A 13,619-nucleotide genomic window follows, 5' to 3' on the forward strand; every position below is an offset into this window, starting at 1 on the left:
AGAACATAAGGTGCTGGTGGGACTTAGCAGGTCAGGCAGCATCTGTGGAGGGAATGGACAGGTTGTAGCGGCACCTGGTGGTGGCTTGGGGAAGTGCGAACCTCGTTATTGCTTGGCGCCATCACATGACCGCGGGTGTGAGTTCGCGGGCTTTTCTCCTCAGTCGACAGCGCTCCTCCCGGTGGCAGGAGCTATTATACAGTTAGCTGACCCGGCACGCGGTTTCTGAGTTTTCTAGTTTTCTGTTCGACTATAAAAAAACGTTTCTCAACATGCCTGTCTCGCTAAAAGGTAACGTTTCACCCACCACTTGCCAGGTTTTGTCCTGACCCATCTCTCTTGTCTAACTTTTACTCCCCTGCTATAATCGGTCTGATGAAGGGTTCCGATATGAAATGCGTGTCCATCCCTTCCACAAATGCTGCCTGCCCCATTGAGTTTGTTCTGCTCGTTCAACATTTGCAGTTCTTTGTGGCTCCACTGTAACTAAAGGGCCTGTCCCACTGCTGCGACATAATTTGCGAGTTTAGAAGAGTTTGCTCTCGACTCAAACCCACAGCATGGTCGACACGTAGTCCTAGGAGGTCACTGGAACTCTCCTTCATGCTCGAGGGATGTACTCGCGGCCTCAGTTTGGTAAAAATTGGTCGGCATGGTTCTTTTGAACTCGTAGTACAGTGGAGTGGGGTCGCTAGGCAGTCGAGGTAGCCGTAGGCAATCTCCTTTGCTGACCGGGCATTTTAATTGGCTCATTGGAGTTTTCAGAACCAAGGAAAACCGACCGGTAATGTTAAATGCCCGCAAAACTTTATTAAAAGTTGTCTGGCTTCTTAAAAGTGTCTCCACTCCTTCTCCCCCCCCCTTCTCTTTCCCCTCCCCTTCTCTCCCCCTCTCTCCCCTTCTCTCCTCCCCCCTCTCCGCGCTCTCTAAAGGACTTACCGTAACTGTGCCAGCCATCTTTTACCTTCCTGTTCATCGCGGGTGTGAATTTCAGACAGCGTTCCCCCGCTTTCCCTGGCCCCCGCCTTTGCGATGTGTGTGTTTGTGTGTGCGTGTGTGCAGACGGTCGATCCGGCTCGCGGTTTCATCGCTGACGGTCGATCCAGTTCGAGGTTTTTCAGGCGAGTGCCCTCGAGCTTGAAGGTTGAAGACAGTCGCTGAAAAGCCGCATCAGTGGGACAGGCCCTTTATGGTATTGTTGTTCCTGAAATGCCATTATCCATTTTCTCCAGAAATACTGCCTGACCTGCTGAGTTACTTCAGCACTTTGTGTTTTTTTAAGGCAGCATCTGTAGCTCCTTGTGTCACTATATTGCTGTTCTTCTTTTACTCACTGTATTCACAAGATGCCCCTCAGTAAAATATATTTTACTTTGGAGAGTATTATTCAGATAAAAATAGCTATTTAGCAGGATTTCAATTGAAGGTTACCAGAGATACATGAACTCCTTGTTCGCCCTTTAGGCTGCAAGCCCTGCATGCACTGAGTTAGAGACGGTGATGCTCGACTGGCTGGGGAAGATGCTGAACCTGCCTGAAGAGTTCCTCGCTGGGACAGGCAGTGAAGGTGGTGGAGTGATACAGGTAAGAATGGTTTCAGTAACAAAAAATGAATTATATTCTGATAAATGTTGTCAACATTTGCAGGAAGAGCATTAACGAATTAATGGAACGTGCATTGCTTGTGTGTGTTTAAGTCCAGGTCGGCACTACTGAAGAAGCAAAAGAAGGTAACACAATTAAAGGAGTTAATCTCTGCGTTGAACCAGTACTTATGACTTAAATAGAGAAGTAGAGTCCTTTCCCAGAGTTTATTATTGTTACCACTTTATCTAATAGTCCCTAAAATAGTGATTGCTGAACTACCCGTCCAACAGGGCAGCCATGGTGGCGCAGCGGTAGATTTGCTACCTTTCAACGCTTGCAGCGCCAGAGATCCGGGTTCGATCCCGACTATGTGTGCTGTCTGTATGGAGTTTGTACGTTCTCCCCGTGACCGCGTGGGTTTTCTCTGAGATCTTCGGTTTCCTCCCACACTCCAAAGACGTGCAGGTTTGTAGGTTAATTGGCTTAATGTATGTGTAAATTGTCCCTAGTGTGTGCAGGATAGTGTTAATGTGCAGGGATCGCTGGTCGGTGCAGACTGGGTGGGCCGAAGGGCCTGTTTCTGTGCTGTATCTCTAAACTAAACTAAACTAAAAAAAACAACTTTGCAGAACCAGGAACTGATCATCAATGTTACTGACACAAAATACAAATTAATTATCACCACAAATATTTGGAACCGCTGATTCATGTTGGAATGATCTTGCAAAACTGCCATTTAAAAAAAAGTTAAGTGAGTGAGCCAGGGAATTGGAATTCAATTAGCCTAATTTCTGTTGTCAGGAGATTATCAGAATCTAATTGAAGATAACGTGACTGACCACCTGGACAATTTTAATCTGATCAGAGAGATAGAAATACAATAAAAGAGTTGCAACACTGATCAGGAAGATTGTCACAGTGGCAAATATTCAGCACATTGAGGGCTCATCCAGAGGCAATATGGATAGAGCTCTGGAATAAGAATGATGAAATTATTATGTTAGGATGAGACAAAAGACTTGGCGCTAGCCCATGAAATATAAAGAAGCAGATATGTAAACAGATCATGGAAAGATGTGAAAATTTATTGAAGTGGATGAATTTAATATCCCCAAGGCCCATTGTTGGCTTGGGAAGGTGTGATGTCAAGAGGGATTTATTGTACTGAACTATTCACAAAGGACTAGGGTGAAGGTGAGGGGAGAGTGGGTAGATGTAATTTAAAATTAGAGAATTCAATATTCAGTTGTAAACTACCCAAACAAAATATGAGGTGCTGTTCCTCCAATTTCCGTGTGACCTCAATCTGGCAATGGAGGAGGCCCATGACAGTAAGGTCAGAATGGGAAGGGAAGTTGAAATGATTGGCAACCAGGAGATCCCGTAGAATGGTAGCAACATTTAAAAAGCATTTAGCTAAGACCATGAAGAAGCCCCAGATAAAACCTGATAAAATCTGGTGCTGGGATTTCTCTACCATTCATCAGAAGGAAGAAGTGTGACTCTGAGGAATTAGATTGAGTATTTCTAGGTATTCTTTAAATGACAAATTGGGAGTATAAAGATAGAGTTGAAGGGGAAGTGAGTACAGGACGAGTTACAAAAGATTCTTGAATCAATGGGAAGGAAAGTTCTAGAAGGGATAAGAGAGTAAGGTCAGGGCCAATTGCGAGCAGTGCGAGGGGAGACGTGAATACGGAGGTCAAAGTGTTGTGTATGAATGTGCAGAAGTATAAGAAATAAAGTGGACGATCTTGAGGCTCAGTTAGAAGTTGGCAAGTATGATGATGTGGGAATTACAGAGACATGGCTGCAAGAGGGCCAGGGCTGGGAACTGAATATTCAAGGGTATACCTCCTATCGAAAGGACAGGCAGGTGGGCAGAGGGGGTGGGGTAGCTCTGTTGGTGAGGAATGAAATTCAGTCCCTTGCAAGGGGTGACATTGAAACAGGAGATGTGGAGTCAGTATGGATAGAACTAAGGAATTGTAAGGGTAAAAAGACTACAGGCCCCCAAACAGTAGCCTGGACATAGGGTGCAAGTTGAATCAGGAGTTAAATTTGGACCCCAAGAAAGGGACTTTGTAGAGTGCCTTCATGATGGATTCTTAGAGCAGTTCGTATTGGAGCCTACCAGGGAGAAGGCAATTCTGGATTTAGTGTTATGTAATGAACCGGATTTGATTACGGAACTTGAGGTTAATGAGCCGTTAGGAGGTAGTGACCATAATATGGTCAGGTTTAATCTACAATTGGAGAGGGAGAAGGGTAAATCGGAGGAGTCAGTGTTACAGTTGAATAAAGGGGACTAAGGGGCCAAGAGGGAGGAGCCAGCCAAAGTTGACTGGAAAGATACACTAGCAGGGATGACAGTGGAACAACAATGGCAGGTATTTCTGGGAATAATACAGAAGTTGCAGGATCAGTTCATTCCTAGGCGGAAGAAAGATTCCAAGGGGAGTAAGGGGCGACTGTGGCTGACGAGACGTCAGGGACAGTATAAAAATAAAAGAGAAGAAGTACAACGTAGCAAAGATGAGCGGGAAGCAAGAGGATTGGGTAATGTTTAAAGAGCAACAGAAGATAACTAAAAAGACAATGCGGGGAGAAAAGATGAGGTATGAAGGTAAGCTAGCCAAGAATATAAAGGAGGATAGTAAAAACCTCTTTAGGTATGTGAAGGGGGAAAAAATTAGTTAAGACCAGTTGGACCCTTGAAGACCGAAAAAGGTGAATTTATTATGGGGAACAAGGAAATGGCAGATGAGTTGAACAGGTACTTTGGATCCAAGTTCACTTATGCCCCTGTCCCACTTAGGAAACCTGAACGGAAACCTCTGGAGACCTAGCGCCCCACCCAAGGTTTTCATGAAGTTCCCAGAGGTTCCGGTCACTCTCCATGAGTCATCAGATGTTTTGGTCACTTGCCTGGAAAGCCTCAACCGAGCTGCATCTACTGATCAAGGATCCTATAGGATCTTTACTGCCGACCGCACACACACACACACACACACACACACACACACACACACACACACACACACACACACATATATCACGAAGGTGGGGGCCAGGGCCAGCGGAGGAGCGCTGTCTACACACTGAAGTGGAAGGCAAACGGCTGCCACAGAGCACAATAAGTACTTTAGAGAAGGGGAAAGAAGGACAGAGAAAGGGAGAGAAAGGGAGAGAGAAGGGGAGAGAACGGGAGAGAACGTGGGGGAGACAGTTTTAAGAAGTTTAATAAAGTTAGCGGGCATTTTACCTTCCGGCGGATCTTCTAGGTCCCGAAAACCAAAGATCCGACAGGATCTTTGCTGAAAACTCCAATGAGCCAATCAAAATGGCCGGTCAGCGAAGGAGATTGCCTTCAACTGCCTGTAAGTATATAGCGACCTCACTCCACTGGCTTCGACCAAACGGCAACCTATTTTTAGTCGAGGCCGGTTTTGTTTTTTTTGACATAATCGCAGGAACATAGAAGAAACCGCAACTATGCGGAAACCACTTTCCACCTATAGGGAGAGTGACCGGAACCTCACGGAAACCTTGGGTGGGGCGCAAGGTCTCCAGAGGTTTCCGTTCGGGTTTCCTAAGTGGGACAGGGGCATAAGGAGGACACAAACAATCTTCCTGATATAGTAGTGGCCAGAGGATCTGGGGTGACAGAGGAACTGAAGGAAATCCACATTAGGTAGGTAATGATGTTGGATAGACTGATGGGACTGAAGGCTGATAAATCCCCAGGGCCTGATGGTCTGCATCTCAGGGTACTTAAGGAAGTGGCTCCAGAAATCGTGGATGCATTGGTGATAATTTCCCTATGTTCTATTGACTCAGGATCAGTTCCTGTGGATTGGAGGGTAGCTAATGTTATCCCACTTTTTAAGAAAGGCGGGAGAGAGAAAACAGGGAATTATAGACCAGTTAGCCTGACATCGGTGGTGGGGAAGATGCTGAAGTCAATTATAAAAGATGAAATAGCCGCACATTTGGATAGCAGTAACAGGATCGGTCCAAGTCAGTATGGATTTACGAAGGGGAAATCATGCTTGACTAATCTTCCGGAATTTTTTGAGGACATAACTGGGAAAATGGGCAAGGGAGAGTCAGTGGATGTAGTGTACCTGGACTTTCAGAAAGCATTTGATAAGGTCCCACATAGGAGATGAGTGTGCAAAATTAGGGCACATGGTATTGGGCGTAGAGTGCTGACATGGATAGAAAATTGGTTGGCAGACAGGAAACAAAGAGTAGGAATTAACGGGTCCCTTTCAGAATGGCAGGCAGTGACTAATGGGGTACCACAAGGCTCGGTGCTGGAACTGCAGCTATTTACAATATACATCAATGATTTGGATGAAGGGATTCAAAGTAATATTAGCAAATTTGCAGATGACACAAAGCTGGGTGGCAGTGTGAACTCTGCGGAGAATGCCTTGAGAATGCAGGATGACTTGGACAGGTTGGGGGAGTGGGCAGATGCATGACAGATGAAGTTTAATGTGGATAAATGTGAGGTTATCCACTTTGGTAGCAAAAACAGGAAGGCAGATTACTATCTAAATGGCGTCAAGTTGGGAAAAGGAGAAGTACAACAGGATCTGGGGGTCCTTGTTCATCAGTCTATGAAAGTAAGCTTGCAGGTACAGCAGGCAGTGAAGAAAGCAATTGACATGTTGGCCTTTATAACAAGAGGAGTCGAGTATAGGAGCGAGAGGTCCTTCTGCAGTTGTACAGAGCCCTAGTGAGACCACACCTGGAGTATTGTGTGCAGTTTTTGTCCCCTAATTTGAGGAAGGACATTCTTGCTATTGAGGGAGTGCAGCGTAGGTTTACAAGGTTAATTCCCGGGATGGCGGGACTGTCATATGTTGAGAGAATGGAGCGACTGGTCTTGTACACTCTGGAGGTTAGAAGGATGAGAGGGGATCTCATTGAAACATATAAGATTGTTAAGGGTTTGGACACGCTAGAGGCAGGAAACATGTTCCTGATGTTGGGGGAGACCATTTAGAACAGAGATGAGGAAACACTTTTTCACACAGAGAGTTGTGAGTCTGTGGAATTCTCTGCCTCGGAGGGCAGTGGAGGTTGGTTCTCTGGATACTTTCAAGAGAGAGCTAGATAGGGCTCTTAAAGATAGCGGAGTCAGGGGATATGGGGAGAAGGCAGGAACGGGGTACTGATTGGGCATGATCAGCCATGATCACATTGAATGGCAGTGCTGGCTCGAGGGGCTGAATGGTCTACTCCTGCGTCTATTGTCTATTGTCTATTGTTTTGGAATAATTATATTTGTGAATGTCAGATACAGTAACAGGAAAGTCTCGACCTGAAAGTTTAACACAGAGAGTTTTGAGTGCACGGAACATGCTGCTGGGACAATTGTGATATTGTAGAGTCTTTTGGTTAGACATATGGACACACAGGGAATGGATTGATATGGATTATGTGCAGGCAGATAAGAGTTGGTCTTGGCATCATGTTTGGCACGGACATTGTTGGTGCGCTGTATTGTTCTATGTTCTATATTCTAAGAACAAATGAGAGACTGGAAATTTTACAATCAATTCTCCAAAGCCTTTTCACTACCTACAGAACATCTCAGGTGTGTATCAATAACAATTTATTTGCTGAAAAGAGAGGAATTAGGATAAAACAGTCTGTCACTGGCACTGTAATCATTCATTGCTGTTGCATCTGGAAATTTAAGGGTTCAATGCATCGTTGTACGATGCACTGCAGTAATTAGCCTAGGCATCTCTGAAAGCACCAATCAAGTATCTTTAAGAATAAGATTGTCATCACATGTGAATTCAATTCACCTCCAAGCAATGGAAACATGACAAGTCATTCATTATTGCTGGACCAAAAACAAGTGAATACTCTACCTGACAGTACTGTGCATGTCAGCTTGCTTCCCACAGGTAATTTGGGGGACAAAATATGTTGGTACAACAACGATATCTATATCCTGTAAATAATATGTATTATTATGTATAATATGAGAGCCTGCATTACTCAAGAAGTAAAAGAAGGAACAGGATAACACAATTAAAGGAGCTAATCTTTGCATTGAATTATTGCTTGTGCTTTAAATGGAAATATAGGTTCTCTCTCATAGTTTACTATTGTTAACTCTATCTAACAATCCTTAAGATGGTGATTGCACTAGCAGTTGGGATAACAGTTGTGTAGCATATTAGGGCTTGCTTTACTGCCACCATTTGCATGAGATACTTGCCGAAGGAGCACCCAGGTGTTTTCATTGTTCATGAAGAAGAATAGTCTAGGTGAGGATATGGTAGTTGGGTTCAAACGGATTCATCTTCTACTATCTGCTTGACTTCAGATAAATTAATGTAGAACATTCCAGGTGTCTCTTTTCGTGTGTATGAAGGGTTGGTTGTAATTTCCTTGGTTGAAGTAAACTTGGATTGTGAAGGTAATAATATTGATTGTATTGTAGATAGACATTTAGGTAGTGAAAGCAATAACTGCCCATGAGTAGTAATCTTTATTTTGATTAAAAAATAGCTCAAATATCACAGTGAATAGAACATCCGTTCCATTATTTGATCCTTATCATTTGCAAATGTCACTCTCCAAGAAGCCTGTGGTTACTTGAAATTTCAGATTGCACATAATTATTAATTGTTTGTGATAGAAAGAAATGTTTGCACTTAATTGGAATCTGTGAAGCTGCTGCAGACAGTGATTTCCTGTGAGGAAGGAAATAGTGACAGCCTAATAGCAGGCAGCATAAATCCACTTTTGTTTCAAAATATAATTTTGATGTTGGCAAAGCGTGTTTATGAATGCAATTTTGTCATCTATTGTGATTGCCAGCTGGCAGTGAGCAGATTACAGATACATTTCAACAAGCATTAGAAAAAGGTAGAAGATGGAAAAAGAACACATCTATCGATTTTTGATGTGGGAGAATGTGCGTCATTTTGACCGTGTTTCTTCTCTGTTTATCTCCCATAGCAACAATTGTCCAAACTGTGCCAACAGCGGAGAAATAACGTATCTTAGCAACTTAGTACGAGTTTCCTCTCTCCTAGAATTGGTGTGGAAAGTAATAAGGAACAAGTCACTATGTTAGGGAGGAAATTGTACTGTTCATGGATAGTGAGTTTCTCACCACACACAGACATGATTCAGAAAAGCCCCCCTAGTAGACAACATTTTGCAGTAGTTGGTCATGAATGGTAAAGTTCTGCAGTGTGGTCCTGAAATTTCTTCCATCATATATGGTATTAAAATTATGGGTCACTCACCCAAGGTCTAATTTGATTTAAAGATACAGTGTGGAAACAGGCCCTTCAGCTCCACGCCAACCAGCAATCACCCATACATTATTCAATCCAACGCACAAGGGACAATTTACAGAAGCCAATTAACCTAAAAACCTGCACATCTGCGGAATGTGGGAGGAAACCGGAGCACCCTGAAAAAAACGAAGCGGTATTATAGAGAACATGCAAACCACATGGATGCCGCCCATAGTCAGAATCGAATGCAGATCTCTGGTGCTGTAAGGCAGCAACTCTACCGCTCACTGTGCTGCCCAAGATGCAGAAACCTGAGCATTATGAAGACCCCTGGATGATGTTGGGCACCCGACTTAACAATTTTGAGGCGACTGCAAAGGAAGAAATTCATCACATTTCTGTATTGAACAGAAGAAATTTGGAGCAAGAGCAGGTCCCCTGGTATTTCAAGCCGGGCCTGCAATTCCATATGATCATGGTTGATCTGTGCTGAACTCAACTCCTTTTCTGTGTCAGATGACAATACAGATTGAAACTCTGTCTTCTGGCATTCTGTGATCCTGCGATCAATGGATCGGCATGTTTTGAATCTGTAATGCAGATCTACACTAATTAATTCCATTTATCAAAGATCTGTACTAATCTGAGCTAATTACCAGTACAACTTTGGTAATCGCGGTCAACAGAGTTTCTGATTTACAGAAACGTTAGGTTATGGACTGCTCTTTGTAACCTTATGTGACCAATAAAGTGCCCGAAAGAACAGTACTAAAAATAATAGTTCTCATCCACAGATGAGGATGATGTGGGGGGCAATTTATATGGTCTAGTAATTGTTGTGGTTTGCCACTGGTCAGATCCCAGAATGTGGGACGAGAGAGTTTCAACCTGCATCCTCAAAACCTTGATCTTTCAAAAATGTATCTAACTCCACTTGAAATGTGTCTAATGATCAATAATTCAAAAGCAAAAAAAAGTATTTTGGTCTTTTGATGAATTGGCAGATGCTGGAAATACTTGACAGATTGGGCAGCATCTGAGGAGGGAGAAACTGAGATAATATTTATGGTTGATGAATTCTGATGAATAGCAATTGACTTGAAGCATTCTCTCTATTTCTCACATCAGAAAGTTTGTACCACTCAAGTACTTTCTGCATTTTTGTTTTAATTAAGCTTACTCACTATTTTTAATTTTATAAAATTATAACAGTGATTTTTTTTTAAATTATGATTTAATTCATTTAGGGTACAGCCAGCGAAAGTACTCTGGTAGCACTTCTAGCGGCAAGAAGGAAGATAGTTATCCAAATTCAGGCAACCAGTCCTGATGTTGAAGAAAGCATAATCATGTCTAAACTGGTGGCCTACACATCCGATCAGGTGAGCAGTGCCCTGTGTCTTTTAATCCAATCGAATGTGAAACAGCGACTTCAGTCTATTTGTAAGGTCTTTAGAAATCTACAATATTGAGAACATAGCTGGCAACAACTCAAAATATAATCAAAAACTCTTTATTTTCTGTAATCATTTTCATTGTGCTCTTCGGGGAAACTGATGCAGCATCATTGTTCTGTAGAAGGATATGTCTGTGTTTTAGAGGATTTAAGATTTAAAATTAAGTCCTATTTAAAAAAAATAGCAGGATATGGATTATGTTCATTTGGACATTTTTGCTGATTTAATCACGGAAATGGCAGAATCTTCACAAACATGGTTGGGAAACATGGCAGAAATCCAGTTTGGTGAGGATTCTGCTATTTTTAACCAATTCAGAGAAGTCTTGAAGGGAGAAGAAGGTGATGGGAGGTGGGGTCCTGACTTTTACATTCTTGTACATGATGGTGTCATGCAGAAGCATGCTTGGAATTTTCTACTGTATTCATGGAATTGTACAATCAGACTAAGCCCAGATTTTAAAAATATTCTGAGACCAAACTGGCCACCCATTCAACAAACAGAGATCAGTTAATCTCAAATGGCTCATCAAACTTGGAGAAAGAATCTTTCATTGTACCATTCACTGTACACGTGAATATTTCACTGTACAGATGACAATAAACTAAACCCAAATCGAATCTCAATAAATATCTGTTTGCTTCTGAGGAAAGTTCAAATGGAATTGCACATTGCACAAAATAAGAAGAAAATGGGAAGGAAATTCTGACCAGTATATCCAGATTTCTAATTAATTGAAAGGATGGGAAATTGGGATTGCACTCTGCTGAATTTCATTGTAAATTCCATGTTGGAAACTCCAGATTACAGAATAGCCTCTGGAAAGAGGAGTGGGAAATGAAACCATTCTAACCATTCTGCACAGTATTAAAATGGCATATGATAGATCTTCTTCCATGCTCTTTGATCTTATAATGGAAGTGGAGATACACAAGTTAAACTTGGACAATGATTAAACACTCCAATGCCTAAGAAGTGCACTGGAAACTTGGAAGGAATTGTAGATGCTGATATGCTGATTTTTTAAAAACAAAGTGCTGGAGTAATACAGCAGGTCAGGCAGCATCTCTGGGGGACATGGATAGGGGAGGTTTCAGGTTGGGACCCTTCGTTGGGCTAAATGTAGTAGGGGGAGAAAATTAGAAAAGATATGAGAGCGGGAGAAAGCTGGTAAATAATAGATGGGGAAGGGTGCTGGGTGGATAAAGGCTAGAGATGAAAAGACAAAAGGATTTAGGAAATGTGAAACCAGAGGAACGGATATTGGTGGAAGGTGAAAGGGCACGGGGTAGGGGGGGGGGGGGGGCAGGATGTTGGGAGGAATGGGTGTGCACCTGGCTGGGACACAGGAATGAAAGGGGGATAATTCAAATGTTCATACCAACAATTGGGTTGTAAGCTACCCAAGTAGGTTATCAGATGCTTTAGCAGAAGGTATTGGGAGACCTTGACATGACAGTGATAAGCCATAATCAAGAATGAGGAATGGTTCAATGGTTTCTTTATTATCATGTGTACCAAGTTACAGTGAAATACTATTTTTGCATACAGAGGACACATGTTGCATCTGGCTATCGGGAAATAGTTGTCATAAACCCAGATTTCTGACGGTATGTAAAATACAACTAAATTACTGGTGCTTTGATGCATAGCTAAAGATTACATAAGATACATAACTAAAAAGGCAATTTGGGGAGAAAAGATGAGGTACGAAGGTAAGCTGGCCAAGAATATAAAGGAGGATAGTAAAAGCTTCTTTAAGTATGTGAAGAGGAAAAAATTAGTTAAGACAAATGTGGGTCACTTGAAGACAGAAACAGGTGGATTTAATATGGGGAACAAGGAAATAGCAGAGGAGTTGAACAAGTACTTTGGATCTAACTTCACTAAGGAAGACACAAACAATCTCCCAGATGTACCAGTGGCCACAGGACCGAGGGTGACAGAGGAACTGAAGGAAATTCACATTTGGCAGGAAATTGTGTTGGCTAGACTGAAGGGACTGAAGGCTGATAAATCCCCAGGGCCTGATGGCCTGCATTCCAGGGTACTTAAGGAAGTGGCTATAGAAATCGTGGAAGTATTGATGATCATTTTACAAAGTTCAATAGATTCAGGATCAGTTCCTGTGGATTGGAGAGTAGCTAATGTTTTTGCACTTTTTAAGAAAGGAGGGAGAGAGAAAATAGGGAATTATATACCTGTTAGCCTGACATCGGTGGTGGGGAAGATGCTGGAGTCAATTATAAAATATGAAATAGCAGCACATTTGAATAGCAGTAACAGAATCGGTCTGATGGTTTTACAAAGGGGAAATCATGCTTGACTAATCTTCTGGAATTTTTTGAGGATGTAACTAGGAAAATAGACAAGGAAGAACCAGTGGATGTAGTGTACCTGGACTTTCAGAAAGCATTTGATAAGGTCCAACATAGGAGATTAGTGGGCAAAATTAGAGCACATGGTATTGGGGGTAGGGCACTGACATGGATAGAAAATTGGTTGGCAGACAGGAAACAATGAGTAGGGATTAATGGTTCCCTTTCAGAATGACAGGCAGTGATTAGTGGGGTACCGCAAGGCTCGGTGCTGGGACCGCAGCTATTTACAATATACATTAATGATTTAGATGAGGGGATTAAAAGTAACATTAGCAAATTTGCAAATGACACAAAGCTGCGTGGCAGTGTGAACTGTGAGGAGGAAGCTATAAGGATGCAGAGTGACTTGGACAGGTTGGGTGAGTGGGCATATACATGGCAGATGCAATTTAAGGTGGATAAATGTGAGGTTATCCATTCTGGTGGCAAGAACAGGAAGACAGATTATTATCTGAATGGTGTCAAGTTAGGAAAAGGGGATGTACAACGAGATCTGGGTGTCCTTGTCACTGAAAGTAAGCATGCAGGTACAGCAGGCAATGAAGAAAGCTAATGGAATGTTGGCCTTCATAACAAGAGGAATTGAGTATGGGAGCAAAGAGGTCTTTCTGCAGTTGTACAGGGCCATAGTGAGACTACACCTGGAGTATTGTGTGCTGTTTGGTCTCAAAATTTGATGAAGGACATTCTTGCAATTGAGGGGGAGCAACATAGGTTCATGAGGTTAATTCCTGGGATGGCGGGACTGTCATTTGTTGAAAGATTGGAGCGACTGGGCTTGTATACACTGGAACTTAGAAGGATGAGTGGGGATGTTATTGAAAGAGGCAGGAAACATGTTCCCGATGTTGGGGGAGCCCAGAACCAGGGGACACAGTTTAAGAATTAAGGGGTAAGCCATTTAGAACAGAGAT

General features: G+C 42.6%; 1 protein-coding gene across 2 annotated transcripts in view; it reads left to right on the top strand.

Moving 5' to 3' along the window:
• Positions 1–13,619, top strand: part of ddc (dopa decarboxylase) — an 82,799-nt gene that overhangs the window by 14,149 nt on the left and 55,031 nt on the right. For both annotated transcript variants that reach the window (XM_033049987.1, XM_033049994.1), the window contains exons 4-5: positions 1,465–1,584; positions 10,115–10,249. In XM_033049987.1, the coding sequence (XP_032905878.1) occupies positions 1,465–1,584; positions 10,115–10,249 (255 nt within the window). The remainder of the gene's footprint in view (positions 1–1,464; positions 1,585–10,114; positions 10,250–13,619) is intronic.

Source organism: Amblyraja radiata, chromosome 2, assembly GCF_010909765.2.
Source record: "Amblyraja radiata isolate CabotCenter1 chromosome 2, sAmbRad1.1.pri, whole genome shotgun sequence".
NCBI lineage: Eukaryota > Metazoa > Chordata > Chondrichthyes > Rajiformes > Rajidae > Amblyraja > Amblyraja radiata.